Source organism: Alligator mississippiensis, chromosome 10 (assembly GCF_030867095.1).
Source record: "Alligator mississippiensis isolate rAllMis1 chromosome 10, rAllMis1, whole genome shotgun sequence".
In the NCBI taxonomy this organism is placed as follows: domain Eukaryota; kingdom Metazoa; phylum Chordata; order Crocodylia; family Alligatoridae; genus Alligator; species Alligator mississippiensis.
This window is the reverse complement of record NC_081833.1, coordinates 20431675-20449989: the sequence shown is the minus strand read 5'-3', so window position 1 is coordinate 20449989 and position 18315 is coordinate 20431675. Positions and strand designations below refer to the sequence as shown.

Below are 18315 nucleotides of genomic sequence, written 5' to 3'. Positions count from 1 at the left end.
AGTCAGATCTCCCTCTGTGCCCTTTGCTTAGCTGCAGCTGGACCTGTATCGCGGTGTCTCCCCATCCCCACTGGGTCTCATTCCTGGCCCGCTCCCACCCCATCACCCTAGTGTGCGAGAAGGAATAGGTGTATGGGGAAGAGGGGTAATACCATATGCAAGTGCAGTAAAAACAAACCAAAGCCCCTCCAGAAAAACCTATTTGCAACTGGGTCACAAAAAAACCTTCCCTCTGTAAGCTCAAAAGAGATAAGCCTAGATAAGTTCTGAAGACACATTTTGTTTAAACAAGTACACAATCTGATAGTTGAAAGAATATTGTACTTTAGCTGTTTATATTTTAAATGTTCTGGGGTAAAGTATGCTACTGTGTGCTTTCTATACCAGTAGTTCTCAACCTTTTTTTGTACCAGGACCCATTTGTAAACATCAATGGCCAGTCCTGACCCAGTACCCCTCACTCCAGACCTAGTGCCCCCCCAGACCCCATCCTTTCCCATATTTTTCACCTTTAAAGGAAAATCAGTATTTTTAAAGCTTGTTGATCCGTTTTTTAAGTTTTGTTTGTGACTTTTTCATATATTTTTGCAACCAACTTTTGGGTCGCAACCCACAGGTTGAGAAATGTTCTCTATAGCCACCACCTTCTCTCATAGTGCCCCAGAGGAATTAAAATCTACATGGAGCTTAACCGGAACTGTTTCTTGTTGGCTTTGGAGATATTTTGCACAGGAACTACAGTTTACTGAGGCTTTAAATCACATAATTGAGATGCACTATTATAGTAAGCCTATTTGTTCACCTATTAAGTCTTAAATAGAAGGCAGCTATTTCATTGCCTGATACCTTAAGAAGAAATGCAAAACATTGCATGGATATAGCACTTCAAAGAAAGGGTATGTTATAGCAGCTACAGTACCAAACAAAGACCATTAATAGATTGGAAGGGACCTCAGATGATCATTGGGTCCAGCACCCTGCACCAAGCAGGAAAGATAACTGGGGGTTGGGTTCCCCCAGCAAGGTAACTGTCTAGTCTCCACCTGAAGATTTCCAGGGTAGGTGATTGCACCACCTCTGGAGGGAGCTTATTCCACAGTCTGGACACCCTAGCTGTGAAGAAATTTTTCCTAACTTTGAGCCTGAATGAGTCTTCTGGGAGTTTGTGGCCATTACTCCTGGTTTTCCCCACAGGTGCCCTGGTGAGCAGTTGCTCACTGAGCCCTTGTTGTGTATTCCCCTAGTGTAGTGGTAAGCTGCTACTAGCTCCCCTCTCAGCCTTCTTTTCCTCAGGCTGAAGAGTCCCAGATCCCTGAGCCTTTCCCTGTATGGCTTGCCTTTTAAGGCTCTGATCATATGGGTGGGTCGTCTTTGGACTCGCTCAAGCTTGTCCATGTCCTTGTTAAAGTGTGGTGCTGTTACATAAATTGCCAATTACTCAAATCACGAGCAAGACTTTATGAGGGAGGATAAGGCAAGATCCTGCGTTTATTGATTAAGCACTTAACACACACTCACACACTCTATTCATACCTTAATTTCTGTTCTGCGCTGGTATACATTACCAGTCTTATCAGTGCTCGGATAAACTTAGTGGCCAGCCAAGTTGATCACGAGTAGGAGCCAGGTTCCTGCCAGTCCATCTTGTCTGACGAACCAATGCTCTAGGATGACACGCAGAACAAGACCCAAAATCAGTATGTCTCACCCTATCTTCTACAGCCTTGTCAGTTCATCCAGGCCTCTGGGCTTTTGCTATGTTACCACTGTTCTTCCTTGAAGGTTGATTGCTGTTGTTTTCTCACTGTTCTGGGGTGGATTCTTCTGGTTTTGGTCTTTTATCTGCCTGCATTCTTCAGTCACTCGACAGCTGATGTTTTCCTTTTCCACAGACATGCTCTCACCCATTCTCTTACACACACAGAGCATACAAAGATTGAGCACTTATGTCAAGCTACAAAGCAATACAAAATGGAGTTTAAGGCAATGCAAAACTCAAGAAAATACATAAGATTAAAAGCAATAGGCAAAAAGTCTATTTATATAACAGCACCCAGAACTGGATGCAGTATTCCAGCTGTGGTCTCACCAGTGGAGAGTAGAGCAGAAGAATCATCTGCTTGGTTCTGCTAGAGATGCATTGATTGATGCATGCCAGAGTATTATTTTTCCCTACTGGTTACAGCATTGCACTGCCAGCTCATATTCATACTGTGGTCTATTATTAGCCCCAGGTCTCTTTCAGTTATGGTGCTCGTCAGTTTGGTGCCACCAAACCTGTAGGTGTGTTGGGGATTGTCTGTCTCGAGGTGGAGCACTTTACAGTATTTCTCAATGTTGAACTGAATCGGGTTCCGATCTGCCCGACTTGCTAGCCAGTCTAAGGCTACAGTTACAGGTGGACCATCTTCAAGTGTGACCATGCTTCTCCATAACTTGGTGTTGTCCACAAACTTGGCCAGTGAGCTCTTCACCCTCACATCCAAATCATTAATAAACTATGTTGAAAAGTACTGGACTGAGCACCGACTCCTGTGGGACACCGCTGCCCACTTCTCACCAGTATGACAGATCCATTTGCTACGACTCTCTGGGTCCTATCCTGCAGCCAGTTTCTCATCCACCTGACTGTCTTGGAGTTAAGCCCACAATCCTCCAATTTTCTCATGAGGACATCATAAGATACTAGATCAAAGGCCTTTTGAAGGTCAAGATACAAGGTCAACCTGCTCTCTCATGACCAGGTGGTGGTTTACCTGGTTGCAGAAGGAGATGAGGTTGGTAAGGCAAGACCTGCCTGCAACAAGCTATGCTGGTCATTCAGAATCTTACCTTGTGCAAGCTTATTGCAGATTGACTCCTTGATTAACTTTTCTAGGATTTTCCCTAGGTTGGAAGTTAAGTTGATTTGCCTATAGTTACTTGGGTCTTCCCTCCTGCCCTTCTTGTGGATGGGCACAACATTGGCCCTCTTGCAGTCCTCAGGGGCTTCTCCAGAGTGCCACAAGTTGTGGAAGAAATTCGCTAGGGGTTCTGCAATGACTTTGGCCAGCTCCTTCAGCACTTTCGGATGAACATCGTCCAGTCCTGCTGACTTGTATATGACTAATTTAATTAATTGGTCATACACCAATTCTACAGCAATAGTAGGAAGGCGATTATTCTTACTGTGCTCATCGTCTACTCTACCTGGCATGGTTTTCCCTTTGGTCCGGTGAAAGACCAAGGCAAAGTAGTCATTCAGCTCTCTCCTGGGTGCTGGTAACCAGCTGTCTTAAGTTGTTGAGCAATGGTCCCGCACTCCCATTTGTTTTCTTCCTGTTCCCCACGTACCTTTAAAAGACTTCTTGTTATCCTTGATTCCTGTTGCTAATCGAAGTTTGGTTGCTGCTTTAGCCCATCTTATGTTCCCTGCAAATGCGGACTGTTGTTGGAATAGTTCTCCTTGGTGTCCGCCCTGAGCTTCCATTGTTTATAAGCCTCTCTCTTAAGAGGATTGTGATTTCCCTGTTTAGCTAAGAGGGTTTCCCAGCCCTTCTGTTACCTTTTCTCTGCAATAGAATGGACTTCCTTTGTGCTTCAAGGATCATGTCCTTAAGGAACAACCACTCTTTGTGCACACCTTTTGCCTTCGGTCCCTGGTCCTGCAGCACTTGCCTTACTAGTGATCTAAGCTTGTTAAAATTTGTATTTTAAGTCCAAGACTTCAATCCTGCTATCCAATTTGTCTGCCTTATGTTGGACAGTGAACAGGATGGTTTCATGGTTGCTGTTGCTCAGACTTCCCTCTATGGGATGATGAGGTCGAACGGTCACAAACTACTACAAGATCGTTTCAGGCTGGACATAAGGAAGAATTTCTTTACTGTCCGAGCCCCCAAGGTCTGGAACAGCCTGCCACCGGAGGTTGTTCAAGTGCCTTCATTGAACACCTTCAAGATGAAACTGGATGCTTATCTTGCTGGGATCCTATGACCCCAGCTGACTTCCTGCCCTTTGGGCGGGGGGCTGGACTCGATGATCTTCTGAGGTCCCTTCCAGCCCTAATGTCTATGAAATCTATGAAATCTATATTTAAATTAGTCACCACCTCCTTTGGCCAGGACCAAATCTAGCAGAGCATCACCTCTGGTTGGCCTGTGCACCTCCTGAGTCAGGAAGAGCTCCTCAACACAGGTCAAGAAGGGATCACCGATCCAACCTAGTCAAGTGTTCCTCCCAGGAGATGTCTGGATAATTAGAAATTGCCCATGATGACCATGTCACAGGCATGTGCAGCCTCAGTAAATTCTATTGTGAACTCCAGATAGAGCTTGGTGGTCTGTAGTATACACCTACAGTTAGGTCTCTCTCACCACCCCCACCCCAGGAGGTTTCAAGCTGTCCATTTTTGGAGCTGATGTCAGCCTCCAAGGAAGTGTACTACTTTTTCACATAAAGAGCAACACCACCTCCTTTTTTCCTCACCCAGTCCCTTCTATGTAGGGTATAGCCCTCTATAGCTACACTCCAGTAGTGTGAGGAGTCTTTAGTGTGCTTTAAACTAGGAGTAGTGTGCTTTAAACTAGCTTCACTGGGGGATAGGGCCACAGGAGGACACCTCCCAACCAAGATGGGTGACGAGCACAAGGAGTACCCAGGTAAGTGATGGGGGTCTGGATAGTCCTAAGAATCGGGGGGTGGTGCATGCACCAGTACAAGGCCTTAAATGCCTTCTACACTAATGCTCATAGTATGGGAAATAAGCAGGAGGAATTCACCCTCCAGATAGCTAGTACAAACCCAGACATAGTAGGGCTCACAGAAACCTGGTGGGACTCATCCCACGACTGGGCGGTAAATAGTAGGGGTTACAGCAGGGGTGGTCAAAATGTGGCCTGTGGGCCGGATGCGGTCCACCAGGCTATTCCGTGTGGCCTGCAGGGCCCCAAAGAAATTTAGAAAATTAATATTTATATTCCCCTGGCTGCCTGTCATGTGGACCTCAGTGGCTTGCCAAAACTCAGTAAACAGCCCTCCACCTGAAATAATTGCCCACCCCTGGGCTACAGACTATACAGGTGGGAAAGAATGGGGAGGAAAGGTAGGGGTGTGGCACTCTACATCAAAGAGCAATACATGTCCTCAACTAACAGGATGGGGTCAGAGGAGGGGCAGGCTGAAGTGCTCTGGGTCAGAATACAAGGGGGGGGGGTCATGGGGAAAGGGACTTAACGGTGGGGGTCTACTACAGGCCAACCAAGGGGAAGAGCTGGACTGTGAATTCTTGGGCCAGTTTGTGAAGGCACTTAAGGGACGCGGTTATCATGGGTGATGTAAATTACCTGGACATCTGCTGGGAGGAGTAGGCAGCCAGGTTGGACTGCTCACAAAAGTTCCTTGCTGAGATACAGGACCTCTACTTATCCCAGGAGTACACAGTCCCACCAGGGGGAATGCCCTCCTGGACCTGGTTCTGGCCACAGGCGATGTGAGGGGACTTCAGGTTCTTGACCACCTGAGCAATAGCGATCATGGCCTACTGGAATTTACTATACAGTGCAGGGTGTCAAGGGCCTGCAGTAAGGCAGTAGCCCTTGACTTCAAGAGGACCAACTTCAACAAGTTGAGATTGGTAGAAGAGGTGGGGAACTGGGTGTCCAAGATGAGTGGTCGTTCCTTAAGGAGATGATCCTCTGTGGCCAAGGGGTGATAGTCCCAATGAGAATCAAAGGGGACAAGAGTGCTTAAAAGCCCCTGTGGCTCACCAAAGGTGTTCAGGAATGTCTGAAAGCCAAAAAAGAGGTGTACACCCAGGGGAAGGGAGGGGCTATCACCAAAGAGGAGTGTATCTCCATTGTTTGGGCTTGTAGGGGGGCTGTTAGGAAAGCTAAAGTAGGTACAGAACTAGGGCTAACACCAAGGACAACAAGAAGTGTTTTTAAACACATAGGGAGTATGAAGAAAGCACTGGGTAATGGGGGGCCCCTGTGGGATATGTTAGGCAATCTGGTGGTTGTACTAGAGGAAAAGGCAGACCTTTTTAACAATTGCTTTGCCTCCATCTTTTTTTTGTGCAGGGACTAGGACTCCCCCACTGAGATTCAGGATGGACTTAAAAGAGACAGGCCTAGGGTTGGGGAGGACTGAGTTAGGGAACTTCTGGAGGGGCTGGATGTGCTCAGATCAGCAGGTCCAGATGTTCACCTCAGGGTGCTGAGGGAGTTGGCAGGGGTTATCAAGGGTCCCCTTGCACAGCTTTATGAGCACTCATGCTCTGGCCAGTTGCCAGATGACCATAAGAGGGCCAATATGGTCCCTGTTTTCCAAAAAAGGGAAGACCCAGGCAGCTATAGGCCCATTAGTCTTACTTCAATCCTGGGGAAGCTCTTTGAGAAGATTATCCAGGAGCACATCTGGGAAGGACCAGCAGGGGGGATAATGTTCAGGAGCAACACCAGCATGGGTTCATTAGGGGCAGGTCCTGTCAGACCAACCTGATTGCCTTCTACCCCCAGGTCACAAGATCCTTGGATGGAGGTGTTGCAGTGGATGTAGTCTTTCTGGACTTCAGGAAGGCCTTTAGCACCATCTCACCCCATTCTTATTAAAAAGCTAGGAAACTCTGGCATTAATGCCTACATAGTCAGCTGGGTCACAAATTGGCTGAGGGGCTGCACCCAGAGAGTGGTGGTGGACAGGTCATATTCAGGCTGGAGGCAGCTTTAGGCCTGCACTGTTTAATCTCTTTATTAGTGACTTAAAGGGGGTGAAAAGCATCCTGTTCAAATTTGCTGCCCACACCAAGATTGGGGGCAGGGTGGGCACACTAGAAGGAAGGGACAGAAAACAGCTGGACCGGGGCAGGTTACAGGGGTGGGCAAGTGAGACTAGGATGGGATTCAATACTGACTTATTGGCAGTAACAACCAGCAGCATACCTAGAGGCTGGAGAATTCCCTTAAGTACAGTGACAGAAAGGGATCTTGGAGTCATTATCGATTCCAAAAAAAGAATGTGGACTGCCAAGGTGAGGCTACAGGCAGTAAGGTCAACTGCACCTTGTGATGCATCTGTGGATGCATGACAAGTAGGGCCAAGGAGGTGATCCTGCCACTATGCAACACTAGTCAAGCAGCAGTTGGAGTACTGTGTCCCATTCTAGGTGCCACACTTCTGGAGGTATGTGGCCAGCATTGAGAGGGTCTAGAGGGCCACATGCATCATCAAAGACAGCAGGACAGACCTTATGAGGAGAGGCTACAGGACCTGAAATCTGTTCAGCCTTTACAAGAGAAGGTGGAGAGGGGACCCAGCAGGAGCAACCCTGTTCACCTGAGCACCTCCCTGCATAACAAGGAATAGTGACCATAAAATTGTTTGAGAGTAGGTTCAGGCTGGACATTAGAAGACACTATTTCACAGTCAGGGTAGCTAGGATCTGGAACCATCTTCCAAGGCAACTGGTGCTGGCTCCTACCCTGGGGGTCTTTAAAGAGGAGGCTTGACATTTACCTAGCTGGGGTCATATGAACCCAGTATTCTCTCCTGCCCAGGGCAAGGGGTCAGACTTGATGATCTGGTCAGGTCCCTTCTAACCCTACATCTATGAATCCATAATCCCTACTAGATCATAATAAGTTATAATTCCCACCCTTACATTATGATGGATACTTCCAGTAATAGAAAACAGAGCTCTATTTAGATATTGTGGAAGAAAGTTAGCAGTTGCTTTCTTAACAAAAAGTGAACAGGCTTACAAAGGTGCATAAAACACAACACTGATAGAGCTCTTGCACATGGAAGCGTTAGTCTTTTCATGCAGAGAGTTATGTAACATAGTAACAGTAATCTGGTTTAATAACCCAAGGAAAAAAGGGCAAAAGGTATAAGACAACAATGTATCAGCCATATTAAAAAAAAAAAAGAGCAGTTGAGACCAACAGCAGGTAGAACTGACTTTATTTACAGAATGTTATTGGGAAATGTGTCAAGTTAAAAAGTTATGAAAACAAATCTTTTACAAGGATGAGCTGGTGATTACTTTTTTTAAACATAAGGGTCAATATTGTACAAGTACCCAGTAAATAATTTATTCAATATTAGCAACCCTAATGAATTTCATTGGAGATGCATGCTTGCCATTTCTGCAAAAAAGGGTCTCCATCAGCCTGGAACAATCCCACCACAGCATATCAGCACTCGTAGTACAATTAAGTGGTTTTCTGCTGCTGGTTTTGTATTCAATTAGACTATTTGTGGTAGGGGAATCAAGTCCTGGTGAAAGAATTCTGGGTTGTGCTTTCACCTTTTAAAAGGGCACGATGGTCTAGATTAAAACAAGATATGACTAATACTGGACTCAACACAAGTGAGAAAGTGAGAAACCATGCAGTAGAAATATGGAGAATGCTTAAGTTGCTCAGGGAAGTGAAGCATAAGCTTAAAAAAAAAAAAAGAGAGGAACACAGTATTAAAAAAAAAATCCCTAAGTATAAGGATCACAGAACTAGCTCTCTCCCTTAAAAAACCCAACCCCCTCCCCACACAGAAAATCACTGTTACAGTAACTGCATAAATTGATGCATGCTAGGTGCAAAAGTGTGCAGAATTCCCCTCCAGAAATATAACTGGAGGTAGTATGGAACAAGTTACTGTAACTGGCCAAAATATTGGAAGGGTAAGAATTTAAAGGCTCTGTTTTGTTGACCTTTAATGTTGGAGTACGTCAAATTAAAAACAAACAAAAATACCTCAGCTAAACAGGGACCAGCACCAGCACTGCTGTACGCATCATGACAACTGTGTGCAAACATTACAGCTGCTACAGGATATCTGTTCTAGCCAATTATGGAGCAGCAGACAGCAGTCAGACTGTAGACTATAAGGACCAGCTTACTCTGATCTCCATGCCAGTCCCATCTTCAAAGCAGTTATGAAGTTAACTGCTCCCTCCTTTGATGAGAAGGGAAAAAGAGCAAGAGGAAGTCAGATCTGTTGTACAAGAAACAAAATGTGGGCTTTTACTTCAACACCTTTAGTTCTACACTGAGTGCACAGTACATGAGAGAGGGATGTGCTGGAGAAGGGAGACTTCTGGAAGGAGATGAGTAGCAAGAAAAGGCAAAGCAACTTTATCCTGTTCACTCACACATTTAGGATATGCAATTTTAAATCTTAAACAAAGAAGTTCCACATGTACAATGGAGAAAGATCCAAACCAGAGGCACAACTAAAGCTCAACTGCTCTACTCTTATGTACAGCTGTATAGGGTCAAAAAAAAAAAAAAAAAGCTATCCTAAGTGTATATACAAAAGATTGTTTATACATAAGTCTGTACACAAAGTCTATACATTTTTCTGTAGGAGGAACCCTCAGCTGCTACCTCTAGATAAGAGGATTTCAGCATTTCATTCACATATCTTACAAAAAAGAAAAAAAAAAAAATCAAAAGAAGAGACTTCCAGGATTAAACTGTCTGTCTTGCATCCACATCACTTCAGGCTTCACTTTAAGCCCTAATAGATCCTTTAGTCCCGATGCAGACATGGAGACCAGGACAGGTGCCATGTGCTTTAGTCTCTTGAAAAGAAATTCTGCACACAGTGCCAAAAATAAAGAGCCCCACAAAAACCCAAAACAACCTAGGTGAAACAAGAGATCCTGACTGTAGGCATTTTTATCCACTCTAAACAAGCAAATATCCTCTCAGAGTTCACTGCCGGTATTCCAGTTCATCTACGCTGATGACTTTGGATGGCATAGAAGGGAGAGGCTGCTGCAAAACATCTGACCCAAACCATTTTGCAAGGCCAATAGGGGAACTACTTCTCTGGCTGGTGCGATGGTCATGCTGCGAGTGTCCATGAGGCAGTCCAGTTCGAGATGGCACATTTTGGGGGGTGGTTTGCACACCAACAGCTGATCCCTGTGCTCCAGAGCCTGTAGAGTACAGGAGGAAGATTTCCTTAGTTATTAAAACAAAATTTATATGACTGCATGGCTACTATGCAGATTGGATTTTGCATGTGCGCACTCCTACAGGGTCAAGATTTTGTTCAGGTGGTTTGGCAAAGAGGTAACAGTATTTTCCCAGTTCAGGAAGGCATTGTTGCTTCAGACTTCCACTGGAAGACTGGTAGCATGATTATCTTTGCATCAAGAGGTGAATTAACAAGATGTGGGTTAGCCAAGGTCTTACCCTCTAAAAAGGGAAAAGCTGTTTAGCTTAAGTGGGTGACAATGAACAATAACTCCTGTGAAGGGTAGAGATTTCTGTTCAGCTAAAGAAAGTTATTCTATTAGTGGGAGGGTCTAATTATACTATAATTAAGAGATCAACTGCAGACAATTTTTTGGGAAATTCCATGGAAACTAGGATGTACTTCATGATTTAAATCATGGGTCCTATGGAATGATCCCACCTCAGGTAGGAGGTTGGACTAGAATCTAGATGACTTCTGGAAGTTCCTTCTAGCCCTACTCCAATCAATTCCTTGTATGGCTTGAAAGTAATTAGTTAGTGTGCAGATGCAATTAGCATTATCATGCTAACAGAACATCAAAATTCCTATAGTAGCCTTTGGGTTCTACTTAGCCTACCTGATCGCTGCAGTTGCTGTTGCATCATTGCAAGCTGTAGAGGTGTCCCAGAGCGTGGGTTTAGCAGGTGATGGCCAGCTGTTGGTACTGGATAAAAAGGCTGACCTAGGATGGGACCAGATAATCCCTGCAAGTGAGACAAATCCACTCCAGGTGGAATCATACCTATTGACCAGACAAAAAAAAGGAGATGAGAAAGCTTAATTTTTTTCTCATCAGAAATGCAAGGTTGTAAGAGGCTTTACATGTAAAGCATCTCTTTCCAGTACCTTTATGCAAAGACTATTAAACACTTAACCACAAATGAGCTAGTTCTTTTATAGAAAGCACACAGTTCTTTATTTGTACCTAGCATTAGGATTTTAGGACAAAACAAGTTTTCCCCTAGCAGATGCATACAATGGTACAAGAAAGATTACCTGCTTGCAGCAGAGAAAGATGTGGATGAACACCCTGCGCCAGCATCCTTTGAACCAATCCGGGATGCAGTTGATGAGCAGGTCGTACAAGTGGTACATGGGGGACAAGGGGTACCTGGTGAACAGGACGGAGGAAAGGAGCCCCTGGAACTGGGGATGCCATTGTAGGAGTCTTTCTGCCTGATGATTTAGGCCTGTAGTCTTGTTCTTTTGTGCAACGGTTTGTTTGAGTAAGAGGTGTGGAACATGCAGAGCGTTGCAGTGCAGGTAGTTTGGTACCCAACGTGGGCAAGATTTCTTGGTCTGCATTCTCCATGGAGCTACACAGTAGGTTATCTGTAGTCAGAACAGAACAGGACTTAATCCAATACAGCTGGAGACCAGGTTTAGAAAGATTTAAAGTCTAATCTAGTATTTGCTAGATCTATCTGGAAGAAATAAAAGATTAAAAGGAGTCAAACTGGAAGCCTTGCAGGGAAGAAAAACAAGTATTAAACAAAAGTGTGAAGACAGCAGTGACAAGAAAGGATCATTCCTTGAAGAGATTGCTTATTGGAATAAATGCAGAAAACCTATTTGAAAACCAGATTTTTTAAATCCAAGTCATGCATCAGCAATAACCCTCAAATGCAGGTTCCTCCGAATCTCAGATTCCAATGTATTCCATTCCAATTATTACCTGCCTGGGTTAAAATATGTAACCCTGGAACAAAAGGTACATGTGGCCTTCACTTTTGCTTTCATGCCTAGAAGTCATTTGCATAGTTGCTGGAATAAATTGGGTCCACATGCAAACTATGAGGCAACTTCTATCAACCGAAAGCTGTCAATTTTAGGTTTAGATGATTTCTTCAGCCCTCTGTTCAATTTTAGATTAAAAACAAGGAATTTTAGTTGGACTGTCTATGACTTGCTTGACTATAAAAATGGTTTGTTTTTTTATACACACACACACACATATATATATACACACACACACACACACACACACACACACACACACACACACACACACACACACCTGGAAGCATCCTGAAGTCTACATAGTGTATGTGGGAATTTACAGCTATTTTAGTTAGCCAGAAATAACATTAGAAGAGGTAATCAAGTATGAGGCAATCTGAGGAAGAGGAAACGTTACCTGCTTTAGAGAAGATGGTGCAAAAATATAGTTGAAGAATCTCTACCAAGATTCCCTTCTACTGTTGCCTCACTAGCTTTATTGGACCTTCACTAAAAACATCCATCCTTCTAGCCAAGATGTTTCTTCATTTAAGATAGAGGGTCCTTAGCCTCTTAAGCATCTTTATTTAGAAGAGATTAGCTAAAACAACACAGGAGGACCACCATGCACTTTGATTTGCAAGAGCTTCCCTCAAAATGGAAAGTGCCCGGGGGGGGGGGGAAGAGAGGAGTACTTCTAATATTGTTACTCCTAATGAACCAATATATTTTTGCTCCACAGATTTATAATGTTTTGTAGACCTGTGGACAGGATTTTCTGCTTATGCTATCTTCAGTATGTAGATTTCCAGAGCATACTGGAGAGTGCCTAGTCAACACCATTACACTGTCTTCAGAAGAACCTGAAGCTTAGGAGAGGGGGGTTGAAGACACACAGTAGTTTAGTTTCTGGGAAGCTAGAGGTAGAGGAAGTTTAAAGTATACTTTTATAGTTTCAATTTGTCTGATCAAGCATGTCCTGAAGAACAGCAAACAATTCAAGGAATAGCAAATCAACAGGTTTTGGTCTGAATGATTCATTAGAATCAGAAGGGACCTCAGGAGGTTATCTAGTCCAACCCCCTGCTCAAAAGCAGGACCATCCCCAGCTAGATCATTCCAGCCAAGGCTGTCTAGCTGGGTCTTAAAAAAAGTCTCCAAGGATAGAGATTCCACAACCTCTCTGGGTAACTTGTTCTAGTGCATTTTACTAGCCTCCCAGTTAGAATTTGTCCCCTATGTAACCTAAACTTCCCTTGCTACAGCATGAAACCATTGTTCCTTGTTCTGTCATCTGCCACCACTGAGAACAGCAAGTCTTATGCATTGGTGAGCTTCTATTAGAACAATTATTACAATACCTTCATTTGTCCTCTGACCTTCATCTTTACTATCACCAGCTTTCAGTTTCCCAGAAACTGGTTCTTCTTTGCTTTTTTCCTTGCTTTCATACATCTTACGAATCACTGAGGTAGGTGTAAAGGATGGAGAAAGCTGTAGGAAATAGTAATTAAAAGTGAAGTCTTAGATTCACTGTTTTAGGCATTACAGTTATTAAGGAGCAAACAAATACTCCCTCCCCTACTCTTTACTGGAACCAACCAGCACTCCCTCTTCATGGTTGACTATATATTCTGAAGTCAGAATAGAGAGGATGAACAAAATTCCTAGTAGTTTTTCTGCTTCCTTGTTTACAGTTACTTTTGAAAAAAAACTCTTACCCAGATTTACTGAAGTGGACTATTTGTATCAGAATCCCCAAGATTCTCAAAGAGCTTGTCTGCTTTTGAAATTGAGTGTGTGAATGTAAAGCCCAAGCTACTGCTAATTAACTCCACATGTGGCTACTTAATCTGGAAAAAGAAAAACTCGTTCCACTAATTTAATGCATTTCATATATAACATATTCCAGAATTGCTTATGTAGATAGTCATTAGACTCCCGCTGGAAATGTCAAGACTTTTTGCCCGGCAGCTCCTCCAACTTAGACAAACTCATTAGGAAACAGTTAGGCTGCTTGCAGACATTAAAAACCCACATTTTACTAGAGGCAGCACTGCATTACAGATGCTGCAGAGCTGGGTCAAAGTATAGCTCAGGCACTTCAGTGGGCTTTTTGGTGCTCTTATCTAAAACTGATTCAAGCAGCTATTAGATAAAAAGTACCCCAAAAAGCCCCACTAAAGTGCCTGATCTATACAGATGTTGGGCAAGCTGGGTCCAATTAATGTGCTGCTGCTTCTAGGCATATGCTGGGCTTTGCGTGGGAGTATGCTGAGTAAAGTATGCCTGAGGAAGGGCATATGTGCCTGAAAACTTGCAGAAAGAATTTTTTTGTGATTTGTTAGTTGGTCTGATAGAAAGGTATATAATCTCTGAACCAAGAATTCTAGTTTTGCATTTCTCCAAGTAGAAAAGTAGTTTACTTAAGTCTGCAAGCAGCCTTAGATGTTTGCTGTAGATGACACGTCCAGCTGCTAACTAGTCTGCTTGCCCTTAGCCACAGACCAGCAAACCCTCTGGAGACTGGAAAGGAAAGCATGCTCTTCAGCTCAGAGAAGGCATTTCTCTACACATCAAGTGGTTGACTGAAGAATATACTGAAAAGCAGACTAAGGTAATCTTATGACTAATTAGTCTTTCATGAGTTTACAGTATTAAGCTCATCTGATGTTTGCAGAGTCCAAAATTTTCAGGGGTGGTTAGTAATTCCACTATTTAACGTGGTTTACACTAAGGTTATCTAATGAACTTTCTAAGAAACAGCAAAGCCAAGTCTCAAAATTACTTTAAAAAGCCACTTACGAAAACAAAGGCCTTTGTGGGCAGTCTCCACCCCCCCCCAAAAAAATCAGAAGGCTGAAAACTTTTCCTCTGCAAATTTAGGAGTCAATCCAATGAGATTAATGAACTAGAACTGCTGGTTCTTGACCATATTTTTCTTGACCACTAGATGCGCCAGTAACTAACCTCCCAGCCAAAACAGCTGGATCTTCATTTGCTTTACAGCCCACTTAGTAAATGGCAATTAGAACACTTAACTTTAAATCCTCTTCACCACATTACACAAATCTGAGCACATGCTCTTGATCTAAACACTCACCATGCTGGTGATGGATGCAGAAGGGGCCGGAGATGATGCATTCCCTCTGTGGCCTGGGGCAGGAGATTTAGTCGCTCGCTGCTGCCTACAGAGAGACAAAGTTAGAGACTGAAGTAGCAACCTGCTTTTCATCTTTTCTACACCAACTCTGGCAGATCTCAGCACATGGCACTCCCACATAGATTTGGGGAAGCAACATTCAAGTTACTCAGCTCAAGTGTAGAACACCAGGCCAATTCATCATTAGCTTAAACCAAAAAGATTTAGTTTAAAACTAGTTTAGTCAAATTAGGACTCTTAATAGCTGAAGAGTCTGGAAGCATACCAGTCATGTTAATTAGATGGCTGCAAGACCTATTCTTATTTCTGTTTTTACTTTTGTGCAGTGTTCTTTATGGAAATACTGGAGTAGTGTGCCATGTAAGGCTTGGGAAGGCGAGGTCTCTGCCCTCCTGCAGAACTTGACCAGTTAGTTGTGCCCTTGCTGCAAGGCAGAGATTCTTGGTACAAGCACAGCACTACACTAGAGCAGCTACACTATTTCTGGTTTAGTAGAATCACATGAACAGCATCTTAGTATAGCACCACACGGTATGTCAACTAAGCAGAACAGATGCATCTACATTCACTGCACTCCTCTGGAGTGCGGTCCTTATAGGAAGAATAGCAGAAAGGCTTACTGCCCTTTACTTGCATGGTTTAACTGCATATTTGTGTCTTGTGCCAGGTAAATGACTCACAAGGATGGTGCTGTGAAACCGTACATACTAAGGCTACAGGTAGAAAACTGTTTTACCTGGCTAGAGATATTTCACATTAAGACCAAGACCAATTGGTTGAACTAGGGGGAAGTCAGAGATCACTATTACTAAAGTTTTTTTGTGAATGATTTAACTGGACTACTTCTCCAATGATGCCAAGTGCTGAAATCCTAAAATTGTTAGGTAGACCATTTTAATTCTCTTAACATTCATTTTCATAGTCAATAGAACTACTATTACTGGTAATAAAGTCTAGAGTGTTTCCTTACAACCTCTATTCATTTGTACTTGTATTGTAGGGGAGAGTTATGAACAAAAAGGTCTCCAACTAAAAGGAAATGTGCCCAGAAGTGATTAATAGCTTGCTCTATGAAATACTGTATTTAGTCAACTGTAAATACAGTTTATTCTCACCTGTTCCTGTAGCCATCTCTGCTTTTGTCCATTTGTGGTTTGCCAAAACCAGGTTGGTAGAAGTTTGCTGCCTGCATGGCTAGATCATGTGGTAGTGCTAGTCCTTCTAATGCAGCTTGTTGCAACTCCAGTGGACTCATCTGAAGCCAAGCAGGAGATGCATCAGAATCAGAAACCCTGCATTTTCTATGCCAATTCTTGTGTTACTCCCTTGAAGCATTTAAAATAAGCTAACAGGAAAACATTTTGACACCTGCTTTAAATAGTCTGATCATGAGATTTGTCACCAAGTTAATGTCTCCAATTTGTCCATATTGCGATTCTCAGCCAGGCAGCCACAGCACTTTGGGATGCGTGACATGCTTTCAAGGGTGCTGCACTGCTTGCAGATTGAACTATTTAGTTGCACCTCTGTTGCCAGGACATGCCAACAGGATTAGACTTGGAAGTGGTTGGGGACAGGAATCAGCTCTCCTAAGACCAAGATGTAATGTCTGCCTTTCAACTCTTCCTGTAACAGGCTACAGCTCAAGGAAAGTAAAGAAGTTGGTGGGAGGGGAGGAGCTCTGCAGGATACCTGGGAGGCCCCACTCCAGGAGGGAGTTTGCAATTAGGGCCTGGGGCAAGCTGGTAGAAGCTGCTACTAGGCTGTACCACACTACACCATACCAGCCAGCAACTTGTCTTTGCAGGTGGCTGGGTCCTTGCTATGGAATCTCCATCCTATAGGGAGAGACTCCCCTTTCCTTCATTTTACAGAGCTGCCCCTTCACTTAATTTTCTTTCCCACTCTGCCTCTTCCCTCCCTTTTTAGGTAGTGTGCTAAAAAGGAGCAGTTTCCAAGCTGGGGAAACTTGTGATTTACATTTTCAATCTTTTCCGTGCAAAGCCCTCACTCCTAGAGATAATTTTATTTTGTATTAAAATCCAAGATTTCCAGACCTCACATTTAAGCCCTTATATGCCATTCTGCATCTTCAGAGTGAGATGGAATCTGACCTTGGCCCACACCCCATAACTTCTCCAGGGATAAGTACATTAAATATTTGGGGTGTTCAGACCCCCCAGTGACAGGAGCCATAATATATATCTTTCTAAAAGCAGTGACTGTCAACTGTAGTACCACCAGACTGGCATTAGCTAAAGTATTATGGATACTGTATTAATTATAATACCCATTATTTATATATGCTCTTTCCAGTTTACGCATTTTTTAAAATTGAAAACAAAACATCCCCCCCACTGTAATAAAGTTAAAAAAAATTAAATGTGGTACCACTAAATTCAGAAAGTTATGGAGGGGTGCATAGAGTCTAGAGGCTGAGAATCATGGATCTACATGGACCGTTACAGAGTTTCCCCAAGACTATGGAAAAGCCTCATGAGAACAGAACACTAAGTACTATGCTCCAACAAAAATCAATGAGAATCAATTAAGGGATAAGCACAGCATTTATGGCATACGCATGGACATCTTCATTTGTCTTACAATACAGAAAAATTCAACACTTACTCCACCCCTATGCAAATCTCACAAAGCTTAGTTTTAAGTCTGGCAAGAGATTGCAAAGACAGCAGATCAATGCTTCTCGAATAAAGAAACTACTTGGATCTAACCTGTGCAGCAACCGGGCTCATAGATTTCCGCATCCCCTGAAACGGATCACCAAGCAACTGCTGAGAACCAGGTCCGAAACCTACAGGGAAGTTACAAACAACTTGACACCTACAAAGTAAGATAGCTTTGTGTCCTCCATTGATTTCAGCTGCCAACTATTACTTTCCTTTGAAAGGTACCTACCAGGGACTTTTAGAAAAATCAGAGAATTTTATAGAAGTAAGGCTGGAACAGACTTCAGAAGACATCAAGTCTAACCCCCTGCTCAAGGCAGGATCATTCCCATGTAAAAAACTTAGGCAAGTGCCCAAATAACCTGTTGTTAAACTTGCAAAGGACAGAGGTTGTAGAATCTCTTCTCAGTGCTTAACCACCTTTATAGTGAAATAATTCTTCCCAATATCCAGCCTTAAGTTATGTTGCTGCACCTTAAGAAGTTTCTCTGTCCTGTCCCCTGCAGCCACAGAATAGTTTAGTCTACTACCAACCTCCATATACCTAAAGGTTAGGTATCTGTTGACTCATTCAATTGCTTCTCCTCTGCCCTCCCCTCCCCCCATCTTCTCTTTTCCAAATTTAATAACTGAGGATCTTCTCAGCACCACTCATTTAGTAAGACCTGTTCAGAATCGAGATCCTGTTCTGCTTCCCTGTGGAGTAAGCTACAATCCTCTGCGATCTTGGCAATGCAGAGC

At 43.4% G+C, this 18315-nt stretch overlaps 2 protein-coding genes across 7 annotated transcripts in view; one reads left to right on the top strand and one right to left on the bottom strand.

Annotated features, from left to right (window-relative positions):
- Positions 1 to 18315, top strand: part of DRG1 (developmentally regulated GTP binding protein 1) — a 47421-nt gene that overhangs the window by 9938 nt on the left and 19168 nt on the right. For 2 of the 3 annotated variants that reach the window (XM_019493647.2, XM_019493646.2), the window contains exon 9: positions 14225 to 14341. In XM_019493647.2, the coding sequence (XP_019349192.1) occupies positions 14225 to 14312 (88 nt within the window). In that variant the 3' untranslated portion in view covers positions 14313 to 14341. Of the gene's footprint in view, positions 1 to 14224; positions 14342 to 15887; positions 16007 to 18315 lie in introns of those variants that run through there. The other variant, XM_019493645.2, reaches the window with a different exon arrangement.
- The window catches only part of EIF4ENIF1 (eukaryotic translation initiation factor 4E nuclear import factor 1), a 34695-nt gene continuing 24304 nt past the window's right edge, over positions 7925 to 18315 (bottom strand). For all 4 annotated transcript variants that reach the window (XM_014593662.3, XM_019493641.2, XM_059713253.1 and 1 more), the window contains 7 exons: positions 17620 to 17699; positions 16003 to 16142; positions 14828 to 14912; positions 13086 to 13218; positions 11002 to 11337; positions 10583 to 10747; positions 7925 to 9922 (listed from right to left, as the gene is read on the bottom strand). In XM_014593662.3, coding sequence (XP_014449148.1) covers positions 9696 to 9922; positions 10583 to 10747; positions 11002 to 11337; positions 13086 to 13218; positions 14828 to 14912; positions 16003 to 16142; positions 17620 to 17699 — 1166 coding nt within the window. In that variant the 3' untranslated portion in view covers positions 7925 to 9695. The remainder of the gene's footprint in view (positions 9923 to 10582; positions 10748 to 11001; positions 11338 to 13085; positions 13219 to 14827; positions 14913 to 16002; positions 16143 to 17619; positions 17700 to 18315) is intronic.